The sequence below is a fragment of the Schistocerca serialis genome, chromosome 2 (genome assembly GCF_023864345.2).
Source record: "Schistocerca serialis cubense isolate TAMUIC-IGC-003099 chromosome 2, iqSchSeri2.2, whole genome shotgun sequence".
NCBI classification, from domain to species: Eukaryota; Metazoa; Arthropoda; class Insecta; order Orthoptera; family Acrididae; genus Schistocerca; species Schistocerca serialis.
Genome location: NC_064639.1, coordinates 679733067 through 679760393, shown reverse-complemented (window position 1 = coordinate 679760393; position 27327 = coordinate 679733067). Strand labels below are relative to the sequence as shown.

The 27327-nt window shown below is 44.0% G+C and overlaps 2 protein-coding genes across 4 annotated transcripts in view; one reads left to right on the top strand and one right to left on the bottom strand.

The window, feature by feature from the left end:
* Positions 1 to 1102, bottom strand: part of LOC126457790 (integrator complex subunit 13) — a 249485-nt gene extending 248383 nt beyond the window's left edge. For 2 of the 3 annotated variants that reach the window (XM_050094377.1, XM_050094376.1), the window contains exons 1-2: positions 438 to 1101; positions 290 to 364 (exon numbers count right to left, since the gene is read on the bottom strand). In XM_050094377.1, coding sequence (XP_049950334.1) covers positions 290 to 364; positions 438 to 671 — 309 coding nt within the window. In that variant the 5' untranslated portion in view covers positions 672 to 1101. Of the gene's footprint in view, positions 1 to 289; positions 365 to 437 lie in introns of all 3 variants that reach the window. The other variant, XM_050094375.1, reaches the window with a different exon arrangement.
* Positions 1103 to 1306: 204 nt separating this feature from the next.
* The window catches only part of LOC126457791 (28 kDa heat- and acid-stable phosphoprotein-like), a 70135-nt gene continuing 44114 nt past the window's right edge, over positions 1307 to 27327 (top strand). Inside the window, exons 1-2 of the mRNA XM_050094378.1 lie at positions 1307 to 1489; positions 1735 to 1832. Coding sequence (XP_049950335.1) covers positions 1480 to 1489; positions 1735 to 1832 — 108 coding nt within the window. The 5' untranslated portion in view covers positions 1307 to 1479. The remainder of the gene's footprint in view (positions 1490 to 1734; positions 1833 to 27327) is intronic.

Genomic DNA, 27327 nt, shown 5'->3' with positions numbered 1-27327 from the left:
CTATTATTACCAGTGGAGGTCTTCATAATAAAAAATACGAATGAAATTGTACTATATGGACCTGAGATGCGAATATTCATACTTTAGCAAATATAATCCTGTAACAGATTTTTTTAATGACTACAATACATGAACAAATGACTACAGCTATAATAACTAATTTTCTTCATCAGTTACCAGATTCTCGATTTTCTTCCCCCGGAGGAATTAGCATAAAAAGTATTTGAAAATCATCAGAATTTCAGGAAGTACACTAACTTTTAAAAATGGTACCCAAGTCGAAACTTACATGAGTCAAATTCTGTTGCTGTTGGCTCCATGTGTTCAGAGTATGGGCGCTTGTGTCACTTACGACGAAGCGGATCTGGAAGAAATAAATGAAATCGATACTGACCTTCAGGTTGTCTTTAACTCATTATCTCAGTTTATCAAGTTACCAGTTTTCCTTGCGGGAAAAGGTCCCATGCAATTCTACAGTATTCCACGGCAGCTTCAACACTGCACGTCCACAATGATTTTGAAATTGGGGCTAATGGAATAAAACCTGGACCGCGAGATTTGCTGAAATCAAATTCTATCTGACATTCACAAGAAATGCCGAAGTAAGGTGTGTGATCTAGTACGAAAACTGTTTTATGGCTAGATGGGTACATTTTTTCGTAGACGGTCATTGTGAGTAGTGCTGACTGTATCACTGTAATCACTCTAATAGTTTAAACATGCGTAGCTAAAATCTCTATAACAACGCAAAACAATCCAAAACTAGCCAGTGTTATTAGTCGCGTTGACTGTTCCTATTGTCGTAACATACAGTAATATGTTGTAAAAATACAGAAATCGATGTACACATAACGAAAAAGCGCATTGGACTGCAAACTGGAGCAAAAGCTTTATTCTTGTTAACCACTTAGGCTATGCTTTTCCCTCTTATCGAAATCAAAACACTGTGAACCACGAGATTGTTTACAATGTTGTTACGTTGTTTACATCGTTATCATAACTTTGCTCAAGTTTTCTTTTGATGTCAGTGATTTCCAAACTTGTGTGTCAAAACTCGTGCCACCAAATTAGCATGTGGAAATACTCTACTGGCATGACAAAAAAAATGTGAACAAGCGGACTCGCCTAATTTTTTCACTGGTTGCATATTGACCATCACTGCAGTCCAGTGTATTAACATTATATCAATTTTCAGGTGCAACTAGCTTCTCAGAAAACATCGTAGAAAGGATGTGAATTTTGTTGTTGAAGATAATAGGGGTTTACGATCTTTTGTAGTATCTTTGCTGTAGTGTGTTTGAAAGATATTTATCTTTGATTTGAAAACGAAAGAGTGTTGCAGTCTACTGTATCATAGGTTAAGTTTTCGATTGAATAGTAACCAACTCGAAACGAATTGCGAGGGTCTTAGACGGTGACAATTTGAATTTTTTTTTTATATCGCTTTCTGTAACTGTGTGTGATTAACCACCCGCGAAGATGCCTAGAGGTAAATCATCATTGTGTATATATTGAGCCAACTTTCGTGGAATTTAATGCTGTATGGCAATAAAAACAATATTAAATAAATTATGACAATTTTTTCAACTCCTGCATTGAATACTCTTAAAATATACATTAAACCCGCCTACACCTCACTCGCGTGGCCACTTTCCCGCAGCGTGTGAACTTCGTATCACATGGTTAAATTATGTTGACTAACCTTAGTATTAATATTGTCTTTTGCATCTACAGGAAAATACACCAACCATAAGGGCAGAAACCGACATTTCACAAACCCAGAAGAAATTGAAGAGCAAATGAAACGAGAAGAAAAGGAAAGGAAATGGAGAGTAAGATCTACATAAATGTTACCTTATTGAGTATGGAGTTATGGTGAGATTGGTTTGTTGAAAATATTACGGCACGAAATTCCTTTCTGTTTTGGAGAATCATCGTTGTGCCTTAGACTATGAAATTTTTGCAACTGCAGTTCAGTTAAATTACTACATGGTATTTGAAGAAGTGGGAATATACAAATCTCATGATGTTACTTTTTTATTTATATTCATTTATTAATATTTTTATAATGGTGTGGAATATGTCAACTGATTTTCAGAAATATATGTAGCATGAGTGAAATAGAATTGGTCAAGGCAAGATTATCAGCCATTTGACATTGGTTGCAGGATGCCTCTAAACTTATCACCGTCTTCAGCTTTTAACATCCCTTTTTGTACTACCTTATTGCATTTCATTGGCAATCCTTTGTAGAAATTACTCTAACTGGTTTCTAGTGTCATCTATCCTCATTCCAGACAGTGAAGATAAAGTAGTTCCCAATTGTAAGAAGCTTATGAAAATGAGTGATATATTCTGTAATTAGTAGTTGGCTAATAATAAATTGACACACACACATCAATTTTTCTGTTTATAAATGCACATAACTAACTCGATGTGTCATATGTTATTGGTTACATGATGCTGATGTCGATTAACATAGATGAGAATTCTGTTAATCACTATAATGTGACGTGAATGGGCAGATGGTGGGCAATGCACAGTGGCAAGAAGTACCATGTACACTCCAGCCAACATTGTCTGACTGTAGTGTGCACTTCAGGATGCGCATGGAACATTTAGTGTGCATTTTCCTGTTCGTTTAACTTAGGTAAAGGGACTTGATTTAGGGTGACATAAAGCAAAGACACGAGGTATAACATTAAGAACTAACAGCAGTTATTTTCTGAGCATATGAATTTTTCTATGAAAAGTTAGAAGCAGAAACATTAGCCCAATGTAGTGCTTGCTCCATTGTTGCCAATTAAGAGGGTAACTGTTGCAATGTGTGGCATGAAACGAAGACAGAGAGCACACTGGTGCCACTGCAAAGTATGTTCTATCCCTATTTGTACATATCATATTCCCAGCTTCTTACATCTATAACAGTTAAATGAGGCATTTTGTTATCTCATCAAAATTGACTATTTGGCGCAGGGTTGATACTAGAGGAGATAAGGGGTGAGAGAAATATTGTAGGATGGGGGGAAGTGGTCTTTGATTATGCAGCACAAAGGGGGGGGGGGGGGGGGGGCAGCAACCTTTCACTTCGTCATACTTTACAGCATATTGCTATAGTTAACACTCAAATTATTTCAGCTACCCCATGTTGCAATTAGTGTAGGGAACTAGTGCAGTGTAGCAGAGAGCACTTTTGTGCTTTAGTATTATGTGTTTCGAAGTGCCCAGAAGCCAATATTGTTTTCAGCGAAATCAAAATAATATTAATGTGTTAAAAAGAAAAAAAAACACAAAATAGAAACTAAATCAGTTACATAATGTGTTACGTGAAAATGTTCATAATTTAGAATAGGAGAAAAGAGGGATAGGTAGATGTAGGTAAAATGGTTGAAGACCAGTCAGTGAGCAGAAGGGAAAGCCCCAGAATTGAATCAAGCCCTTTTCTTTCAATTTGACATTACAAGTTTTGTACAGAGATGTCCAGAAAAATGTAAAACACTTTTATAATCAATATTAATGGTGGAAAATGACATGAAGTTGAAATTCTTGCACATGTAGAGTAGGCTCAGACATATCTGTGATAGTGAGGTGGAACACCGTCTTGTTGTAGGTAAAATCATCCATTTCCAAATACCTCTCAGATGGCAGGTATTATCAATGTTTACAGCATATGAAGATACACCTCACCAGTAATGGTACCTTCAAAGAAAAATGGGCCAATCAAACTGGACAGTGACAGACCACACCACACATTAACACCTATCAGATTAACATCCACGTGAATGTAAGGATTTTCAGGAGCTCAGTACACGCAGTTGTGGTGGTTTACAGTACCATTGAGTTTGAAGTGTGCCTCGTCAAACCGCTCATGAGGACTCTATCCTTTGATTTGGGTTGACCTCATATATAGCATGCAGAGATCTTGAAATGTACACTTTCCACTTTGCAGCCTTCAGAATTCATTGTACGCTTGATTAGCTTACCCCACTTTCACGTGCATCCTGCTTCAGATTTTTGAAGTGACTTAGTAAAATGTTGCAGTGCTGGGAGCTAGACTCGTTGAAGTTTTTGGTCATCCAGACCTTTCCTTATGCAATGCTGAACAAAACCATTGGCTTAAAGTTTATGCTAGATATGATAAATTGACATAATGTGTTGGTGGCTCATTTCCATACACATTACACCATTGAAATTGTACCTCTATCATGCTTCTGTATTTCCAGTACCACTTTAATATTGCCATGCACTGCTCAAACGACAATCATACTTCATTCATTACTGCACTGCACTGTCATCTGCTGGAAAACGCACACCAAGATCTGTTGAGAAAACAATGGACTATGCTACCATGCAAAATATGTCATTTTTCTCCAAAGAAATTATCAAAGAGTGTCTACATTTTTTTTCTGAACCTGTCTGTATATAAACTGACTTTATATGAAGGCTTAGTTTCCTAAATTAATCAAACTTTTTTAGTGACTCTTAGGCATCAGTAGCCAGTCACTCTTTACAGACTATTACGAAATATACTTCGAAGACACTTATTATACAAGGGTGGTTTAAAAAGTTCTTGGAACGGAATAGGAAAAAAAGTACTTACATCGCTGAAACTTTATTTTTCGATGTAGTCTCCTTGTAGAGTAATGTACTTGATCCAGCGATGTTCCAGTGCCTTGATCCCATCTCAAAAATGAGTTTCCTCCAGGCCTACTCATCCAGCAAGAAAAATTTTCAGTTTGGGGAAGAGATGGAAGTCTGACGGAGCCATTTCAGATGAATAAGGAGGGTGTGGCAACGATGCATGCCTTTTGTCATGCCAGTGGCATGTGTGTGTTGGCACGTGTTGTCTTGATGGAAGTTGACTTTTTTCCTTTTTAAACCCGGCTTTTTTTCACGTATCTTTTGTTGGAATTTGTGCAGGAGGTCAGCATAGTATTCTCTAGTAATTGTTTGCCCAATGGGGAGATAATCTACAAACAGAATCCCCTTCACATCCCAGAACACTAATGCCTTGACCTTTCCTGCCGAAGGAATTGTCTTTGCTTTCTTTGGTGGGAGAATCAGCCCGTTTCCACTGGTTTGACTTCTTCTTCTTCCCCCCTCCCCCCCCCCCCCCCCCCTCCCTCCTGGGGTATACTAGTGCACCCAATTTCATATGTGGTCACAAACCTGCACAAAAAATCTTGTGAGTTTCTCCTAAAATGGGCAAAACATTGTTCTGATTTGTCCATTCTCAGGCTTTTTTGATCCAGCATCAAGAGTCACAGCACCCACCGTGCAGATAATTTTTTTGTTTCTAATTCTTCAGTTAAAATGAGATATACCCTTTCAGATGACATCTGGCAAGTGTGAGCAATTTCATGCACTTTCAATCGGCGATCCTCTGACCATTTTGTGCACTTTAGCAATGATTTCTGGAGTAGTGACACATCTTGGCCGACCATTGCGTGGATTATCATCTAAGCTTTCCTGATCAAATTTAAATTCATTTGTCCACTTGGCGACAGTTGAATACGAAGGAGCAGAGTCCCCCAGTGTATTCTGGAAATGGGCACAAATGTCCTTTGCTTTCATACCTGTCTTTATGATGTACTTAATCACTGCTTGAGTCTCGCTTATATTTGTTTACTTATTTATTTTTTCCCCATCTTTACAAATCACTATGCAGGAACAACTACAGAATACAGCTTTTTTCCAAGAACACTGACGTTACACATGTTTACAGGCAACAGTCCAATGAATGGCACGTGAACAACTCATTGTGCTAGCACTGACCTCTCATGGTGATTCGTCATTGTAGTTATTACTGTCAGTACTTTCAGGAAGGCAAATCTCTGAATGGGATCTTACTTATGCTTTTCTGTCCAGAATTTTCTTTATTTGTAAGTTCATGTGTAGCTGTGTTCGTATATTTCAGTGTCTAATATTATTCCGTGTAGTTTTGTGTCTGTTTGTGTTGTGTGTTACCTTTTCTTGGTGTGTGTCTGCTTCATCTTTTGTTTCTGTATCCTTGTAGTATTTTTCAGTTTCTCTGACATCACTACTGTCATTTGTATTATGATTGTTTGATCTGGGTATAGGTTTATGTGCCTCTCTTGTGTATATTCTTGAAATAGTGTCCACTGTTCTGTGCAAGTCTGTTCATTAGTCTGGATTCCAGAGTAGCTGTATATTTTGTCATCCTTTATTGTCTGACCTGTGTGTGCATGGTGCAGTGTAGTATTACATTTTCGAGGGAGCCAGAGGGGTATTATTAGCTCGGGTGCTTGTTCATCCGCTGTGTGTGTGAGTGAGTGTGTGTGTGTGTGTGTGTGTGTGTGTGTGTGTGTGTGTGTGTGAGAGAGAGAGAGAGAGAGAGAGAGAGAGAGAGAGAGGGGGGGGGGGGGGGGGGGTAATAGATTTCATGGAAGCAGCTTTTGCAGAGTAGTTCATGTTCACATTTGGCACTTATTTGTGGCAAATAATATTAAATAAACTAAGCCCATTCTAATACAATCAATCATTGAGTAACAAAGAAATGAAATTGAAAACATTTCTTAAATTTTTGAATCACAAATGATATAAACCAATTTTACAAGAGAGGGGTAAATGGGACATGGAATATAGTAGTGTCAAAATAATAATAATAATAATTCAAAATCTAATCAGACTTTCAAAATCAATTCTGGATGCAAGCTTTCTTTGCATCATGCTGCCATTTATTGTAATGTGAAACAAAGTGACACTAACAGCAATAAACTGTCGACTGAATAATGACTACTGTAGGTCCACACATTGGTACCCCGCATAAGTTAGCAGCAGTTGCAGAGCTTTCGTAAGTTAATTCCTTTGTTTTTCGGTAGTTATGTTATGTAAAGTTGTTGTCTTTGTCTGAAAAATGGGTGTTCTTTATCTGATTTTCATTTCTATTTATCTATTCAATCTTGCCTGTCTGTAGTGTTTGCTTATTGGGAGCATTTTCTAGTTTGTTTTGTTTGTTTACGGCTGTGAGTTCAAGTGACCATGGGGTTTTTTAATGTTGTTTTGGTTGTTGTTTGGTATGGTATTGCTGTCCTCGTACTGTCTGTATTGGTTCAACCAGTTTATGGATTTTGTAGTCCACACTTCCTATTATGTTTTGCAGAGAATAAGATTTTTCATGGTGTAACCTGGTCTGCTCTGTGCAGTAAAGTCTCTTTCTTTAGGTACTTCTACTACATTGCTGGTCAGTATTTTTATTATGATTGCATTATAGTCTTTCTGTGTTCAACCTTCATGAATGGTCCAGTGTCCTATTTGTGTCAGGGTTTTTAATATTTGTCAGAGATATGTCATTTTGCCATCCTGTGTTTCCTAGAATAGTTGGTGCCTGTCCCTCCGGGTTAAAAACTAAGTACCATATATGATTTGTGCAGGTGAATGTGCAAAATAGACTAAAACGGGACACACTGTAGAATGTATATGGATTGGCCAAAATAGTTTTGGATGCCCTGTTGCTTCACTCAAGATCCTAAGGCAAAACTTTGCTATCTTTACTTTAAGTAGTGAAGTGCCTGAGCCCCTCTTGTTGTTAAATACTGTGCATATCAATAACATATGGAAATGTACCTGTGTGATTGTGTTCTGTAACTTAAGCCAAATTTTGATGTCTTTTATGACAGTTTCTCATGAGTTGGTATCACTAACTTATATAGTAGAGCAGTAGACACACATCAGTGTTTAGTACATGGTTAGTCTGTAGTTTGCATTCATCAACAGTTATTCAGACTCTTAAAAACAATGGAAAATCCAGGATGAAATGAAACAGTGTTACTATGTCCATGCCTTTCATAATATTGTTCAAACTGTAAAATATTTATTTGGTTTTAGGTGGTATCCACCTATTAACCTGCTACTTCTGTTTATACGTAAAGTGCACTTCTTGGATTTAAAAGTTGCATATACTGATAAAATCACCTATTGCCAAAGTGGACTTAAATATTAATGTGAAGAAAATAATACGTTGTGGCAGATATAGATGTAAGACTAAGACTTCTGAAATTTGTTCCTTATTCCACAGGTACTGGTAACTACTTAACTAATATTTCTGCAGTGTAAATAGGCACTGCATTAGGTGCTCCCTGCCGCCGTTGGATTAGCAGCTGCAGCAGCAAGTCGTATACTCCTAGCTCACTCATTTGTTACATAGTTTAATTCTTAATTTCTTTGCGTGTTTTTGGTTCTTGCATTGTTTAATTCATAAATTTCGGGCGTATTATAGTATTTGAGAGTTGTAGCATCGCGTTTTAGTACCTGAATAGTGTAAATTCGCATAGTCGTTTCTCTACTGTTTTGTTTTGAACGGCCTGTGTCGGTTGGTCGCAGTCAGTGTGCTCCCTGCCGCCGTTGGATTAGCAGCTGCAGCAGCAAGTCGTATACTCCTAGCTCACTCATTTGTTACATAGTTTAATTCTTAATTTCTTTGCGTGTTTTTGGTTCTTGCATTGTTTAATTCATAAATTTCGGGCATATTATAGTATTTGAGAGTTGTAGCATCGTGTTTTAGTACCTGAATAGTGTAATTTCGCTTAGTCTCCTTCTGCCGCCGAGCAGTGTCAGCAGTGCGCAAGTAGCAGCATTACTGCATTTACTAGGCAATCTTGTATTTTAATAATCGTTTAAATTTTGTCGATTTGTTTGCGCTCCCTGTAGATTAGTTCAGACGTTCTTTGCAAAACAGTTTTTAGCATGGATAGGGACTGCAACTGCTGTGTTCGGATGCAGGCTGAGTTGGCATCCCTTCACTCCCAGCTTCAGGCAGTGTTGGCTTCGGTCACACAGCTTGAGGCTGTTGCCAATGGGCATCACTGTGGGGGTCCGGATGGGGGTTTGTCGGGGACGGCCAGCTCGTCCCACGCATCCCCTGATCGGACTACGACTGTGGTTGCCCGGGATACTGCCCGCATTGAGGCTGATCCCTCACCTGTGGTAGAGTGGGAGGTCGTTTCAAGGTGTGGCAGGGGGCGAAAGACATTCCGGAGGGCTGAACGGAAAGCCTCTCCAGTTTGTCTGACGAACCGGTTTCAGGCTCTGTCTCAGGCTGATACTGATCTTCGGCCTGACATGGTTGCTTGTCCTGTTCCAGAGGTTGCCCCTCAGTCTGCAAGATCCGGGCAGTCGCAGAGGGTGGGCTTACTGGTAGTTGGGAGCTCCAACGTCAGGCGTGTAATGGGGCCCCTTAGGGAAGTGGCAGCAAGAGAGGGGAAGAAAACCAATGTGCACTCCGTGTGCATACCGGGGGGAGTCATTCCAGATGTGGAAAGGGTCCTTCCGGATGCCATGAAGGGTACAGGGTGCACCCATCTGCAGGTGGTCGCTCATGTCGGCACCAATGATGTGTGTCGCTATGGATCGGAGGAAATCCTCTGTGGCTTCCGGTGGCTATCTGATTTGGTGAAGACTGCCAGTCTCGCTAGCGGGGTGAAAGCAGAGCTCACCATCTGCAGCATTGTCGACAGGACTGACTGCGGACCTTTGGTACAGAGCCGAGTGGAGGGTCTGAATCAGAGGCTGAGACGGTTCTGCGACCGTGTGGGCTGCAGATTCCTCGACTTGCGCCATAGGGTGGTGGGGTTTCCGGTTCCGCTGGATAGGTCAAGAGTCCACTACACGCAACAAGCGGCTACACGGGTAGCAGGGGTCGTGTGGCGTGGGCTGGGCGGTTTTTTAGGTTAGATGGCCTTGGGCAAGTACAGAAAGGGCAACAGCCTCAACGGGTGCGGGGCAAAGTCAGGACATGCGGGGACCAAGCAGCAATCGGTATTGTAATTGTCAACTGTCGAAGCTGCGTTGGTAAAGTACCGGAACTTCAAGCGCTGATAGAAAGCACCGAAGCTGAAATCGTTATAGGTACAGAAAGCTGGCTTAAGCCAGAGATAAATTCTGCCGAAATTTTTACAAAGGTACAGACAGTGTTTAGAAAGGATAGATTGCATGCAACCGGTGGTGGAGTGTTCGTCACTGTTAGTAGTAGTTTATCCTGTAGTGAAGTAGAAGTGGATAGTTCCTGTGAATTATTATGGGTGGAGGTTACACTAAACAACCGAACTAGGTTAATAATTGGCTCCTTTTACCGACCTCCCGACTCAGCAGCATTAGTGGCAGAACAACTGAGAGAAAATTTGGAATACATTTCACATAAATTTTCTCAGCATGTTCTGGTCTTAGGTGGAGATTTCAATTTACCAGATATAGACTGGGACACTTAGATGTTTAGGGCGGGTGGTAGGGACAGAGCATCGAGTGACATTATACTGAGTACACTATCCGAAAATTACCTCGAGCAATTAAACAGAGAACCGACTCGTGGAGATAACATCTTGGACCTACTGATAACAAACAGACCCGAACTTTTCGACTCTGTATGTACAGAACAGGGAATCAGTGATCATAAGGCCGTTGCAGCATCCCTGAATATGGAAGTTAATAGGAATATAAAAAAAGGGAGGAAGGTTTATCTGTTTAGCAAGAGTAATAGAAGGCAGATTTCAAACTACCTAACAGATCAAAACGAAAATTTCTGTTCCAACACTGACAATGTTGAGTGTTTATGGAAAAAGTTCAAGGCAATCGTAAAATGCGTTTTAGACAGGTACGTGCCGAGTAAAACTGTGAGGGACGGGAAAAACCCACCGTGGTACAACAACAAAGTTAGGAAACTACTGCGAAAGCAAAGAGAGCTCCACTCCAAGTTTAAACGCAGCCAAAACCTCTCAGACAAACAGAAGCTAAACGATGTCAAAGTTAGCGTAAGGAGGGCTATGCGTGAAGCGTTCATTGAATTCGAAAGTAAAATTCTATGTACCGACTTGACAGAAAATCCTAGGAAGTTCTGGTCTTACGTTAAATCAGTAAGTGGCTCGAAACAGCATATCCAGACACTACGGGATGATGATGGCATTGAAACAGAGGATGACACGCATAAAGCTGAAATACTAAACACCTTTTTCCAAAGCTGTTTCACAGAGGAAGACCGCACTGCAGTTCCTTCTCTAAATCCTCGCACAAACGAAAAAATGGCTGACATCGAAATAAGTGTCCAAGGAATAGAAAAGCAACTCAAATCACTCAATAGAGGAAAGTCCACTGGACCTGACGGGATACCAATTCGATTCTACACAGAGTACGCGAAAGAACTTGCCCCCCTTCTAACAGCCGTGTACCGCAAGTCTCTAGAGGAACGGAGGGTTCCAAATGATTGGAAAAGAGCACAGATAGTCCCAGTCTTCAAGAAGGGTCGTCGAGCAGATGCGCAAAACTATAGACCTATATCTCTTACGTCGATCTCTTGTAGAATTTTAGAACATGTTTTTTGCTCACGTATCATGTCATTTCTGGAAACCCAGAATCTACTATGTAGGAATCAACATGGATTCCGGAAACAGCGATCGTGTGAGACCCAACTCGCCTTATTTGTTCATGAGACCCAGAAAATATTAGCTACAGGCTCCCAGGTAGATGCTATTTTTCTTGACTTCCGGAAGGCGTTCGATACAGTTCCGCACTGTCGCCTGATAAACAAAGTAAGAGCCTACGGAATATCAGACCAGCTGTGTGGCTGGATTGAAGAGTTTTTAGCAAACAGAACACAGCATGTTGTTATCAATGGAGAGACGTCTACAGGCGTTAAAGTAACCTCTGGCGTGCCACAGGGGAGTGTTATGGGACCATTGCTTTTCACAATATATATAAATGACTTAGTAGATAGTGTCGGAAGTTCCATGCGGCTTTTCGCGGATGATGCTGTAGTATACAGAGAAGTTGCTGCATTAGAAAATTGTAGCGAAATACAGGAAGATCTGCAGCGGATAGGCACTTGGTGCCGGGAGTGGCAACTGACCCTTAACATAGACAAATGTAATGTATTGCGAATACATAGAAAGAAGGATCCTTTATTGTATGATTATATGATAGCGGAACAAACACTGGTAGCAGTTACTTCTGTAAAATATCTGGGGAGTATGCGTACGGAACGATTTGAAGTGGAATGATCATATAAAATTAATTGTTGGTAAGGCGGGTACCAGGTTGAGATTCATTGGGAGAGTGCTTAGAAAATGTAGTCCATCAACAAAGGAGGTGGCTTACAAAACACTCGTTCGACCTATACTTAATTATTGCTCATCAGTGTGGGATCCGTACCAGGTCGGGTTGACGGAGGAGATAGAGAAGATCCAAAGAAGAGCGGCGCGTTTCGTCACCGGGTTATTTGGTAACCGTGATAGCGTTACGGAGATGTTTAATAAACTCAAGTGGCAGACTCTGCAAGAGAGGCGCTCTGCATCGCGGTGTAGCTTGCCCGCCAGGTTTCGAGAGGGTGCGTTTCTGGATGAGGTATCGAATATATTGCTTCCCCCTACTTATACCTCCCGAGGAGATCACGAATGTAAAATTAGAGAGATTAGAGCGCGCACGGAGGCTTTCAGACAGTCGTTCTTCCCGCGAACCATACGCGACTGGATCAGGAAAGGGAGGTAATGACAGTGGCACGTAAAGTGCCCTCCGCCACACACCGTTGGGTGGCTTGCGGAGTATCAATGTAGATGTATAGTGTTCATTAATAGGCAATAGAAAGCGTATCCTGTTCCTTCTGGTGTCTTGGAGCCATTCATGTTGATTTGGAAGTAATTTGGCCTCCCATTTCGTATGACAGCCAGTGTCTGTCTGTCAGCCCTCTGTATTGTTTTTTTAATAATCAGTAATTTTTCCGTCCTCCGTGCAACACACAAATTATTAGTACTAGAGGAAAAAATAAATTGGAAGCTTAATGCTGTTTTATTTTATGCTAGACAACATTTTTGCTAAAAGTCACAATTTTTGAAATGTACAAGTTGATCTTTAAATGCCCCCACTACCAAGCTCACACCCCACTGGTCAGGACTTTGTTTGTTGTTCATGACACTTCCTTCTACCACTGTGCAATAATTTGCAACTACACGAACTTTTTCCCCAGTCATCTTTTTTGGTCTTAGTTGACTGCCACTGTCCAGTTTTTCATAAAGAAGTTGCAATTTTTATTCTGCCAAGGTGTCAATGTTCCACTCAATATGTGGGCTGCAATGATTGTAGGAACTGATGCACTCACTGCATAACTGATAATACTAAAAAGTTCATAGTAACTTTCTGTCTGTGAGGAAGATGATGTTAGTGTCTTAATCCAGTTCTGTATCATTGCTTGGTTTTCACTGAGGTTGCTTTGTAAACTTTCCACTTTCTTGGCGGGTTAGTGGGTGGCGAAGGATAATCGTGAGCTGTATGATCCCATGGGATAGTCAAGGATATTCCACTGGAAACCTGTAGCAAGGTTTGGTGAACACAGTTACATAGATTGTGGACAGGCCTTTTTCCAGTTTAAAAATCAATCTTAGCAATCTATTATTCAGTACATAAAGACATCTACAATGCCAAAAAAGCTGCTCCATAATTGTCTTGATAGTCACATCACCAAGCATACCTGTGGGCATTATAATCTCAAAAAATAATTAATGATGGTTCTATCTTGCTCACTAAATTGTTCAGTTCCCGTCTTGAGATAAGTTCTTGGTGGGCAGTACAGTGATACTATCAGTATTTATCAGTTATTTTTGCCCCACTGACCACTGTCTGAAGACTATTAATATTTGCATAATCAATTATTTCCTCATAAGGCAAATGTGTTTGTAGTAATCTAAATACATTATAGCTTCTAAAATAGCCAAAAATTCCCCGTTTCCACGATGTATCACAGATACTCATGAAGAAAATGTCTTGCAGTTATTTCATGATGCAGGACATCTTTGTGTACCAATGCTGTGAATGTGCATTCCACTGTCAAATTTTGAATTTCATAATTTATGTCAGTATAATGTAAGTGGATAGATAAAAATTCTACTCACCGTGCGGTGGCAAGAGAACACAGAAACAAAAAGGTATAACTTTTACAAGCTTTGGAACCAGTGGCTCCTCCTTCTGGTGTAGGAGTTGAAGGGGAAGGAAGAGGGGCAAAGGAAAAGGACTGGAGAGGTTTAGGGAAATGGTACAGTTCAGAAAAGTCAGGGGAGACTTACCGGACGGGATGAGAAGAAAGACTGATTGTTGGGGACTGTACCGGACAAGATTTGAAAACCTGAGATCTTAAAGGTGGAAGAAAGAGTAATATGCAAGACAGAGAGTACTACTAAAACAACATACACAAGTTAGAGTGAAAAGCTAAGTGCATTGTGTGTAACAGGTGGGGGGGGGGGGGGGGGTGGCAAATATACAAGTCAAATAATGAAAGATGTAGAAAACTAAAATGGAGTGAAGAAAGGAGTAGTTATTGTGAAGAACCAAGGACATGTTGTAGTGCAAGTTCCCACCCGTGGAGTTCTGAGATACTGATGTCTGGGGGAAGAATCCAGATGGCATATGCAGTGAAACATGCCCCCAGGTCATGACTGTCATGCTGTAGAGCATGGTCTGCTACGGGATATTGTCTGTTGCTCGTATACACCCTCTGCCTATGCCTGTTCATCCTGACTAATAACTGTGTGGTAGTCGTGCCAATGTAAAAGGCCAACAGTGTTTACATAACAGCTGTTTTGTATATATGCTGGAATTGTCTGTGATCTCTTCTGTATGTTCTTTTTGTTGTTGTCCTCCCAGCTGACACTTGTCAGTTGTGCAGAATTTTCTCTCTCTTCAAATGTCTTCACTGGAATTTTCACTTGCTGTTTTCCCCAGTTCTTTTATTCATCATCCTTCTGTTAATTTAAAACTGTCTCAATGCCTTCTGTCATCTCTTGAAAGTTAATTCCAACTATATTATTCATTGCAGTTAAGGAGCTCTTACCTGAATTATGGGTAGCTGCTGAGACTGTGAACTTAATTGGATCATATTTTCTGTCTCTGCATGTTGTTTTCTTGATGTTGCCATTTCTTGAATATCCAAATTGAGTTCTTCCTTGGGTAAGGCCTGGACCACACTGTTAAGATTTTTTGGATAAGGCACAGTGTCCTCCTCTAATCTCTGCTAGCCATAGTGGAATATCCACAAAGACCCTTTAAAGATTAAAGTATGTTATTCTCTAATTCCTGACTTTTAAATACCACACAAAGTTAGTTTATTGGTTGCTAAGCAAAGATCAAGCTGTAAAATATACAATACAGACAATACTGTTGGATCAAATGTTTCACCAGCAATACTCCAGCAGAAATAAACACTGGGAAAAAGGAAAATCATGGATTGACTCTCTTTGAATGCGCCCCAAGAAATAGTTAATGGAATTCTGTTTAAGGCATGAGACAAAAATCATCAATAACTATAAAACATGGAGGGAAAGACAGTATGTAAAATGTAATGTTAGAACTTTCTGGTGGCTATATTGAAAAGACTTTAAACTGAAAATCATGGTCATGGGAAATCCTGGTGTAAAGTGATTAATTAAGTAGTAAAGTTAACCACTTAGTTAAGGCATGCATGCACACACAGAGCAATATGTGGAGGGGGTGCACTGTTGCTAAAAAGATTCACTGGGAAGCTAGCAACATTCTCAACCTTGTTTCATGATTTTTAGGAACTTACATCTCTATTTGATGAGTGATTATCTTTGCTCCTTCAGCTATAAACTGAAAATATCATTCTCGATTCTCTTGCAGCTCTATAACAATGGGACGTAACTAGCAGACTTAGATACTCTTTGTACTTAAAGGACTTGAGGGGCAGTGCATGGACACAAATTCCCTAAAAGCAGCACAATGCAGTTCTCAGAAACACTCAAAAACCTTTGCAATTTTCAAAGTTCTGTGATGTAAAGTAGATTTGAACACAGTTAATCAAATTGTCTGTAGCTGAGTGCACAGTATTCTAGTATCTTAATACTGCGAGCTCAAATGTTTGTCACCGGAGCTAGGTATTTAGCTTTTATTGGATTTCAGTATTTATCATGAAATGAGATTTTAGTTGACAAATATTTAATCACAATTTTAATAAAATGTCTTACTTTTAATTACAAATCACAAGAAAAAGTGAGTATTCATAATAAATTAAAATTTGGTACAAAAATGGGATGCCTTACTGTGAAATGAATAATAGCATTTACAATATATCAAAAGTACTGTTCAGGCAATGGAAAATCCAGGATGGAACGTAACAATGTTATGAAAAGGAGCATTGCTACAAACCATATAGCAGGCGATTTTGAGTCACAGATAGGCACAACAAAGACTGTGACAAATAACCCACACTCATGCTAACGCAACTCACACATTCAACCAGTTTTGTGTGGGGGGAGGGGGAGAGAGAGAGGGGGGGGGGGGGGTTACACCTGTCTGTCGGTCGTCTATTTTTGACAAAGGCCTTGTTGGCCAAAAGCTTATGTGTGACAGTCTTTTTGTTGTGCCTATCTGCAAGTCAGCAGCTCTGCTATATGGCGAAGGGTATTGTTCAATAATTTTCACATATATTTTATGCTTTATTAGCTGTGAAAGAAAGGTAGCCAAAGGAAAAGTTGGGGAATGCGAACTCAGAGAGAATAGATGCTGTTCAAATCCTAATTTTACCATTCCGTTTGAAATGATGTAACCTTAGTGTGGTGAAAGTGTTATCTTCTTCCTGTCTTTTCTATGTACACTGGAAGAAAAAGAGGGCTATCAGAAAGGAGTTGTGCAAATTGGTCAAAAATTAATATTCGTATAAGAATTGACAGTAAATGCAAAATAGGGAACTTCAACAGCCAATGGATAAATGTGTGATGCTGCAGTGCAGTTTCACCTTGCAGCTGGCAAGGATAGTGAAAAAAGGTCATTTCGATCACAGGATGTAAAGTCTTTGTGAATTTCATTACTTGTACTCAGCTGGACAGTAATTGTGCCTTGCAGACAAGTGCTGTGAACAATATATGTAGATGAAAGAATGTGGGGGGGGGGGGGGGCATGTAGACTCAAAAAAGCCAGTTGGAGTAATTGGCAAATTACTTGACATTTGAATAGGAGCACTGCCACTATTTGACAAAGTTGACAGGGATGGGTGAACCATGGCCGAACACAGCATCAAGAAGGAAGTAGTTGACCTACATATACAATGGAACATGAGGACCGCGCACTCATCAGAGAGGTATTCAGAGCCCCATGTTCATCATTGTCATCGATCCGATGTACCACAGCTGCTTCAGTGTTCTACAAGGATCATTAAACGGTAGCTCCCAGAAACGGGGCGGAGCTCGAAACACCTATTGCACCAACTACCAACGACATTGGTACACAACAAGCCCATTTGCAGTGGTGCCTGGCACATTTGGCCTGGAATCTCATTGACTGTAGTGTAATTGTCTACATTGGTTAGCCCCCACTTCAAATTGAGCCTTGAAGTCTAGATGCTCTGCCCCCCCCCCCCCCACCTCACACGCGCACACACAAACACACACACACACACACACACACACACACACACACACACACACACACACACACACACACGTGCACACACACACACCGGGGTGTCCACAACTCTTTTGTGGATATGTGCGTAGCGAGCACGGGACTCCGAGCTAATGTGGCCCTCCTTTTCCAGGCTGCATACCTTCCTTTTCCGCATCCTTCCCCATCCCCCATCTTCGCCCCCCCCCCCCCCCCCCCCTTCCTCTGCCTCTTTCCTTTTCTTTCTCCCCCTCTGTGAGTATGTTTTGTGCCTATGTCCGGAGACGGATGCTCGAAAATGTAAAACAGTCTCTCTTCTTCGCTTTTTCTGCTGGCAAGTCTCTGTCCTTCCTTTGTCCTTCTCTTTTCATTACCTCTTCTCTTTACCCTTTTCTTCGCTGCGGCGTTTAAGACCTCTCTTCTTTCCTTTCTCTTTCTTTTTTTTCCCCCTTTCTCTTTTTACCTCCCTGTGCGTGTCTGAAGGCCGACCCACGCATTCCCATGCGTAGCCGGTGACGGGGTAACGCATAATTCCCCACCCCGGGTAGACAGGTAGGACACGCACGTACCCCCTGCTAACGGCCAATCCCAGGGAGGGGTGATTACCCGAGCTGATACCTTCCGAAAGTGCCGATTGGTCCTTCCGTCCGTTTCTCGGGAGGTGTGACCTGAGGTGTGAACAATCACCTAAGGTGGGAATGCCCTCAGAGAGGGCCTCCACAAGGAAGAAGCGCGCCATCAGAGACGCTAGTAATCATGGGGGATATTTCCGCAATGGTTTCCTCATCATCTACTATGTCTGCTCACAAGTGTAAGTTCAATGAGTCTCAGCCACAGACAGTTCTTCCATCGTTGCCACAGTTCCTTGTTGTTTCTCGGACTCAAGAAGTTAAAGACTTCTCCACGGTCAACCCTTTCATTATTCAGAAAGGTGTCGACACAATTGCAGGTCCTGTAAAGTCTTGTTTCTGATTACGAAATGGCACCTTGTTTTTAGAAATTGTCAGTGCCCTCCAGGCACAAAAATTGCTGCATACTTCAATGCTACACACCTTCCCTGTCAGGGTGGAAGCGCACCGCACTTTAAATTCATCACGGGTGGTCGTTTATACACGCTCCCTCGACGGATTGTCCGACAAGGAAATTCAAAACTACCTGTCTGACCAGTCTGTCACGGCTGTTCATCGAGTCGTGAAAAGGGTTGACAAGAACATCGTTCCAACCCGTACTGTCTTCTTGACATTTGACAGAGTTCAACTCCCATCGAACATAAAAGCCGGCAGTGAGATAATTTCCGTTCGCCCTTACATCCCAAACCCTACGCGTTGCTATCGGTGTCAGCGGTTCAATCATACCAGCCAGTCCTGTTCCAATCCGACCAAATGCGTTACATGTGGCAAGGATGCCCATGAGGGTGCTTGTCCACCTCCGTCCCCTAGTTGCATCAACTGTATGGGTGACCATGCTGCTTCCTCTAGAGATTGCCCCATTTTTAAAGACAAACAGATCATTCAGGAAATCAGAGTGAAGGAAAAGGTGTCGACCTTTGCTGCTCGAAAGTTGTTCACCAGTCAAAAGCCCACTGTGCCTCACACAGGTAAATACAGCACTGTCCTTGCCTCTCCTCGGCCAACTAAGGAGGCAGCCACTCAGACTTGTGATCTCACCTTTAGTGCCACAGTCGTCAGATTGTCCAGCACAAAGATCGCCCGTTCAACCTCCCCACTCTCACCTGATCACTCTATGGCTCACCCTTCATCGGGTTCTGCTAAATCTCGAGCCCCAAAATCAGACACCCGGACTTCCAAAAAAGAGCCTACTCGTGAAAATTTTTTACGTACCCCAATTTCACAACCATCAGTTCCTCCTTCATCCCAACATTCTGTTTCCAAAAAGGCTAATAAGAAACCCAGTTCCTCTCCTTCTCCGCCACGGCATGTCTCATCTACAGCACCGCCTGGCAGTAACCGCCCTTGGCTGACTTCTGTGTCGCCGAAGCGCACTGCTGGTGGCCGATCAACCGGCCGATCGCTGGTGGCAGGAGCTGCTCCCGAACAACCTATGGCTCAGGATCTTCTGCCTTCGACTGAATGCCGTTCCACGCTGTTGGTCGCAAGCTCTGTGCAGTCGTTGAGTTGAGGGTAACCTTGGTCACATTCTTCCATTTTCTGTCCACCCTATGTCCATTATCCATTGGAATATCCGCGGCATTCTAGCCAATCGGGATGACTTGTCGATCCTCTTATGATCCTACTCACCGGTCGTCTTCTATCTTCGGGAAACAAAGCTGCGTCCTCACGACCGCTTTGTTTTCCCCCATTTTCAGTCAGTCTGATTTGATCTCCCCTCTGTTGAAGGCACTCCAGCACATGGAAGACTCGTGATTCTTCTCCATGATGCTCTCCATTATCAGCCAATCCCCTTAAACACTTCCTTCCAAGCTGTCACTGTCTGTCTTTCCCTTTCTGGATACATCTTCTCTCTTTGTACTGTATACATTCCATCGTCCAACCAATGGCACGAGCTGATCTCCTTCATCTTCTTGGTCAGCTTCCGCCCCCCCCCCCCTCCCCCCCCCTCCCCCTATTTGCTGGTTGGGGACTTCAATGCCCACCACCCGCTTTGGGGATCTCTGCATCCTTGTCCGCGTGGCTCACTATTGATAGACGTCTTCCATCAGCGGATCTTGTTTGCCTCAACACTGGGGACCCTACATTTTTGTCTGCCTCCATGACAAATTTCTCTCATTTGGACCTTTCGGTCATTACTGTTCCGCTAGCTCGGCACTTCGAATGGTTCGCTCTTGCTGATACACACTCGAGTCACCACTTTCCATGTGTCCTTCGATTGCAGACACAACTGCCATATATGCACCCGAGATGCTGGAAGTTTGCCCAAGCTGATTGGACACTTTTTTCGTCTCTAGTGACATTCGATGGCCACCACTTTCCTAACGTCGACGATGAGGTCACTCATATTAGAAGTTATTCTTACAGCCGCGGAACGTTCAATACCTCACACCTCCGAATTGCCCCAGCGCCCTCCCAGTTCCTTGGTGGAACGAGGCGTGCCGTGACGCAATACGTGAGCAGCGACGTGCTCTTCGCGTTTTCAGACACCACCCTACTTTGGCCAACTGTATCCGCTATAAGCAGTTCCATGTGCGATGCCGTCGCATCATCCGCGATAGCAAGAAGGCAAGCTGGGACTTCTTTACTAGCTCATTTAACACCTTCACTCCCTCCTCAGAAGTTTGGAGTCGGATTCGGTGATTATCTGGAGCGCCTAGTTTCTCCCCGGTCTCTGGGCTCACTGTCGCGCATGATAAATTAGTGGACCCCGTCGCAATTTCTAATTCCTTGGGTCAACACTTTGCTGAGATTTCGAGCTCTTCAAATTACCTGCCAGCGTTTCTCCCGAAGAAACGTGCAGCGGAAGTGCAACCTCTTGCATTCTCCTCTCAAAATCGTGAAAGCTATAATGCTGTTTTCTCCATGCAGGAACTCCAACATGCACTCTCTTCTTCTTGCTCTTCCACCCCAGGACTGGATGGTATCCACATACAAATGTTGCTGCATTTATCATACCATAGTCTGCGTTACCTCCTTCGCCTTTATAATCGAATTTGACCGACAGTACTTTTCCCAGACAATGGTGGGAAGCTATCGTCGTTCCTGTTCCGCAACCTGGAAAGGACAAACATCTCCCCTCTAGCTATCGCCCCATTTCTCTCACGAGTAGTGTATGTAAGGTTTTGGAGCGCATGGTGAATTACTGTTTAGCCTGGTGGCTGGAGTCCCGCAGTCTTTTAACACCTGCCCAATGAGGTTTCCGAAAGCATCATTCTGCAGTTGACCATCTTGTTGCTCTCTCCACTTATATCATGAACAATTTTCTCCGGAAACGCCAAACAGTAGCGATATTTTTTGATCTGGAGAGAGCATACGATACCTGTTGGAGGACAGGCATCCTCCGTACACTGTTCTCTTGGGGCTTTCGAGGTCGGCTGCCCCTTTTTCTTTGTGAATTTATGGCAGAGCGCACATTTAAAGTGCGGGTGAACACTTCTCTCTCCCGTACCTTCTCCCAAGAAAACGGGGTACCCCAGGGCTCTGTGCTATGTGTTGTACTGTTTGCCATTGCCATAAATCCAATTATGGATTGTCTCCTTCCTGATGTCTCGGGCTCCCTCTTTGTGGACAATTTTGCGATCTACTACAGCTCTCAACGGACCAGCCTTCTTGAACGATGCTTTCAAGGATGTCTCGATCGCCTCCACTCTTGGAGCATCGAAACCGGCTTCCACTTTTCTCCCAGTAAGACCGTTTGTGTTAACTTTCGGCATCGTACGGAGTTTCTTCCGCCTTCCTTACATCTAGGCCCTGTCAACCTTCCGTTCGCAGACATCACTAATTTCTTGGGTCTTAGGTTTGACAGAAAACTGTGCTGGTCCTCCCACGTTTCCTATCTTTCAGCTCGCTGTCTGCGATCCGTCAACACCCTCCGTGTCCTGAATGGCACCTCCTCCGCCTCTATCGCGCCTTAGTGTGCTCGAAATTGGACTATGGTAGCATAGTTTACTCCTCTGCTCGACTGTCTATTCTTTGGCGTCTCGACTCTAACCGCCACCGCTGATTATGTTTAGTGTCTGGAGCTTTTTACACCAGCGCTGTGGAAAGCCTTTATACTGAGACTGCTGAACCTCCGCTGTCCAATCGGCGAGCTGTCCTTCTGAGTCGTTATGCTAGCCATCTGTCTTCCATGCCTGCAAATTCGGCTCATGACATTTTTTTTGACGCCTCCTTGGATTTAGGGTATGCTGGCCGCCCTTCCTCCCTACTACCAGCGGGAGTTCACTTCCGTCAACTGCTCCATTCTCTTTCCTTCCACTTTCTTGACAACTTGGGGTACAGCACCGCCTTGGCTCCGGCCCCGGACCTGTCTGCTCCGTGACCTTTGTCAGTTTCCCAAGGATGGTACCCCTTCTCTTGTTTATCATCGGGCATTTGCTGCTCTCTGTGCACAAATGAAGGATGCCGCATTTATTTACACTGATGGCTCAAAAACATCGTTTGGTGTTGGGAGTGCCTATATTGTTGGCGACACCCCAAATCGATTTCGGCTTCCCGACCAGTGTTCGGTTTATACTGCGGAGCTTTACGCTGTTCTCCAGGCTGTCCAAAACATTCATCGCCATCAGCGAATACAGTATGTTATCTGCTCAGACTCTATCAGCTCTCTCCTCAGTCTCCAAGCTCTCTATCCTGTCCACCCTCTGGTCCACCAGATTCAGGACTACCTCCACTTGCTCCACTTGGGGGGCGTCTCCGTGGCGTTCCTCTGGATCCCAGGACATGTTGGTATCTGTGGAAATGAGGCGGCCGATATAACGGCCAAGGCTGCAGTCTCTCTTCTTCGGCCAGCTATTCACATGATTCCCTTCGCTGATCTACGGAATGTTTTATGTCGTTGTGTTGCTCTGTTATGGCACACACATTGGTCGACACTTCGCAATAATAAATTGCAGGATGTGAAAGCTCTTCCCTGTGCTTGGACGTCTTCCTCCCGAACTCGTCGTCGGGAAGAGGTAATTTTAACTAGACTTTTTAGCCATCGACCTCTTTTAAGTGGCCATCTTCCCCCACTCTGTCCCCACTGCTCTCAACTGAGGATGGTGAGACACCTTTTACTTGAGTGCCCCTATTTTACTCCATTACACACTCATCTACAGCTGTCGCCTGATATATCTTCCATTTTAGCAGATGATACGCGATCAGCCGATCGTGTTCTCGAGTTCATTAGTGCCAGTGAGATGACGTCAGTCATTTGAAGCTCTTTTTGGGGACAAACAACCCCTCTTCTACAGTGGTTTTCTAAGCTTTCCTTCTGTTTTTAGTTCCCCCCTTTTTTTAGTTTTGCTCCCATTGCTGCTGGCTTCCAGTTTCGTTTTTTAGCTTTTCCTAAGTCACAGACCGGGCGCTAATGACCGTAGCAGTTTTGCGCCCTAAAACAATAACAAAAAAACAAAAATAAATGCCCTGTTTTGTTGCCTGAGTGGAGCTATCCTGGGCTTATATTTCGGCAAGATAATGCTCACCCACACACAGTGGGGGTTTCTACTCCTTGTTTTTGTGCTTGCCAAACCCTACCTTGACCAGCAAGGTTGCTGGATCTCTCCACAACTGAGAATGTTTGGAACACTGATGGTGGGCCCTAGGACCACCTCGAGATTTTGACAATCCCTTTCTCAGCTGGACAGAATTTGGCATGTATCCCTCAGGAGGACATCTAACAACTCTATATCAATCAATCCCAAGCAAATAACTGCTTGCATAAGGGACAGAAGTGGACCAACACATTATTGGCTTGCTCTTTCTTTTGAATAAATCATAGTTTTGAAATTGTAATCATTTGTTTGTCTGAAGATGTACATCACGTCTACCAATTTCCATCACATTCAAATAATTCCTTTGTGGTGCATAATTTTTTTGTTTACAGTGTATTTATGAACTAGCTGAGTTCCCGACATTGCCCTAGTATATTTTTGTTTCTGTGCTGTTAGTGCAGCTCCTCCTCCCTCTTCCTTGATCAATCTCCTCCACCCCCGCCCCTCTGCCCATCTGCTGCTCCACTCTCCCCATCCCTACCCCACTCTATCAATCTGCTTCTCTTCCCCCTCTCTGTCCATCTCACCCCCCCCCCCCCCCCCCCCCCCCAGGGGGTCCACAACTCTTTTGTGGATATGTGCGTGGCGAGCACGGGTCCCCGAGCCATTGCAGCCTTCTTTCTCTCCGGCGCTGCATTTCCTTTCCCTTCCCCTCCTTTCTCCTCCATGCTCCTTTCCCCTCGCCCTCTCCTCTCCCTCTATTGGTGTCCTTGCTTATGTTGGCCCCCGCTATCCTCCTGGTTCTGTTGGTTTTACATTCTGGCTTTGTTGCGTAATCATCTCCTCCTTTTGGCATTCCTTGGTCCCCCTCGGGGGTTTGACCTGCATTACAAAATTTCTCCTCCGTAGTGTGAGCCATTTGGGGAAGAGCACCTTACCTAGTGTCTCCGACGTGTGCCTTCCTAGTACATTCCACCTTTTCTTTCACGTCGTTGTCTGATGCTAGGGTGCATAGCCAGCACGGTAGCCAGCCCGTGTGGTGGGGTCGCTATGTACCCTTTTGGTTGAGCCCCCTGAACACACGGGGATCACACTTCTGATACCTGAGCTGTGACCTCCTCATGCATGCCTTGGAGTGGTTGCTCGTCATCCTGGAGCATCGGAACTCCCGACAATGGCTGCCGTGCCAGACGGCCCTTGCTGTGGCTGGGTGGCGCCCGTGAGTAGAGCCCCTGGTCGGAGTGGGTGGTATCAGGGCGGACGCTATGCAGATGAAACGCATACGGATCCAAAACTCTGGCCGTTCTTCTGCGGCCGTCTCTCTGCGTGGAACTGATTCCTCAAGTGCTGCTTCTCTTGCCCCTTTGGCCTTCCCTTCCATGGCTACCCCCTGGGAAGAGGGTCAGGCCCGTCGTCTAGGGGCAAAACCTTTCCCCCGTTATCTAGTTTGCACCAGGACTGATGGAGATACTTTGACCAGTGTCAAACCTTTATTCTTTGTGGAACACATTGAAGACAAGTTTGGCGAAGTGGACTCGCTGAGCAAGATGCGGTTGGGTTCGTTGCTGATAAAAACTGCTTCAGCTGCCCAATCTGTGGCCCTTCGTGCCTGTACCCATCTTGGCACAATTCCTGTGTCCATTACCCCTCACCAGTCTCTAAATTTGGTACAAGGTGTGATTTTTCACAGGGACCTCATCCTTCAAACTGATGAGGAACTTCGGGACAATCTCGGATGGCAGGGTGTTCACTTTGTTCGGCGTGTTCAGAAGGGTCCTAAAGATAATAGTATTGATACTGGTGCCTTTATCCTGGCCTTTGAAGGGGATACCCTCCCTGAGAAAGTTAAGATTATGGTCTATCGCTGTGATGTGAAGCCGTACATCCCACCTCCTATGAGGTGTTTTAAGTGCTTGCGTTTTGGCCACATGTCTTCTCGCTGTTCCCAGGCCCCTCTCTGTGGTGACTGTGGACGTCGACTCCATGAGGGGAGTCCCTGTGTTCCCCCTCCTGTATGTGTAAATTGTCATGGTAGTCATTCTCCATGTTCACCAGATTGCCCAGTATATAAGAAAGAAAAAAAGATACAGGAGTATAAGTCCCTCGATCATTTAACCTACACAGAGGCCCGTAAGAAATATACACGACTGCACCCTGTGTCCATGACATCTAGTTACGCCTTGGTTACATCTTCACCCCTTCCTCCCCCTTCCTTACCCCCATCCCGGACCCCTCTCCTCCCCCCCTCCCCTGCAGCTCCCACACCTTCTCCTACGGGCGCTGCTCCCCCTCCCCAGCCGGAGAAGTGTCCCACTCCTTCGGCGTCTGCCGGTCAAGGGCGCCTCTCCCGGGATGCCGCTTCCCGGCACCTTCCTGGTCAAAGGTCTGCTGCCGCGCGGCGACCGCGAGAGCTGTGGTCTGTCGGCCCTCAGGTCGCCCGGTCTTTTTCTGTTCCTGATCTTGCTGCAGCTGGCTCCTTTATGCCACACAGCCCTCCTCGATCTCAGCCTGAAAAGAAGAAGAAACATAAGTCCCGGGACAAAGAGCCTCTGTTGTCACCGGAGGTCCCTTCCCCGACTTCACAACCGGATTCTGACTTGTCGTTCATGGATGTCGCCCCCTCCTTGTCGATGACGGGTGGGGACCCGGCGGTATGACTGGATTTAGCGTGTTCAGCCCTCATTTAAACCATCGTTCTGTGGTTCTCCAATGGAATTGTAATGGATACTATCGTCACCTTCCGAAATTGAACTCCCTTCTTTCGTCCTACTCTGCAGCTTGTGTGGTTCTCCAGGAATCTCATTTTACTGATGCTCACTCACCGACCCTCCGTGGGTTCCGTGTTTTCCGTCGAAATTGGGTCGGACCCTTGCAGGCTTCTGGTGGCGTTTGTACGTTGGTCCGTACAGACATTGCTAGCACATGGATTCCTCTCCAAACTACATTGGAAGTGGTTGCTGTTAGGGTCCATTTAGACTCTGCGGTCACAGTTTGCACTCTTTATCTCCCTCCTGACAGGACTATTACACCTGCTGCCTTAACCACCCTTCTTCAGCAACTTCCTCCTCCCTTCCTCCTCCTTGGGGATTTTAATGCTCATCATCCTTTGTGGGGCAGTGCTTTTCCATCTAGACGAGGTCTTCTTATAGACCAATTTATTGCAGACCACGACCTGTGCCTTCTTAGTGATGGCTCCCCTACTCATTTCAGTGCCGGTCATGGTACCTTTTCTGCCATTGATCTTTCTCTTTCTTCTCCCTCTCTCCTCCCTTCATTACACTGGTCGCCACACGACGACCTTTGTGATAGTGACCATTTCCCGTTGATTATCACGCTCCCTTCCCGCTCCCCGATGGACAGGTTACCTCGTTGGTCTTTCCACCGTGCCGATTGGCCTCTATACACTGCACAGGTCGAGTTTTCTCCCCCTTTGTCGGGTTGTATTGATGACATCCTACGTGATGTGTCTGACGCGATTGTTCGCGCTGCTAGCCTTGCTGTCCGGCGCTCATCTGGACCATTTCGTCGCCGGCAAGTCCCGTGGTGGAGTACGGCCATTGCCATTGCCATCCGTGATCGCCGTCGAGCTTTGCAACACTTTAAGAGGCACCCATCTGTAGCCAGCCTTACTACCTTTAAACGCCTCCGTGCTAAAGCCCGTTATTTAATCAAACAGTGTAAGCGTATATGTTGGGAACGATTTGTTTCTTCCCTTGGTTCTACTGTCACTCTGTCATGGGTCTGGGCTACACTTCGTTCTCTCCAAGGTTGCCATCGGCAGTCCACCCTCCCAGGCCTTCACTTCCCAGATGGCATTTGTACGGACCCAT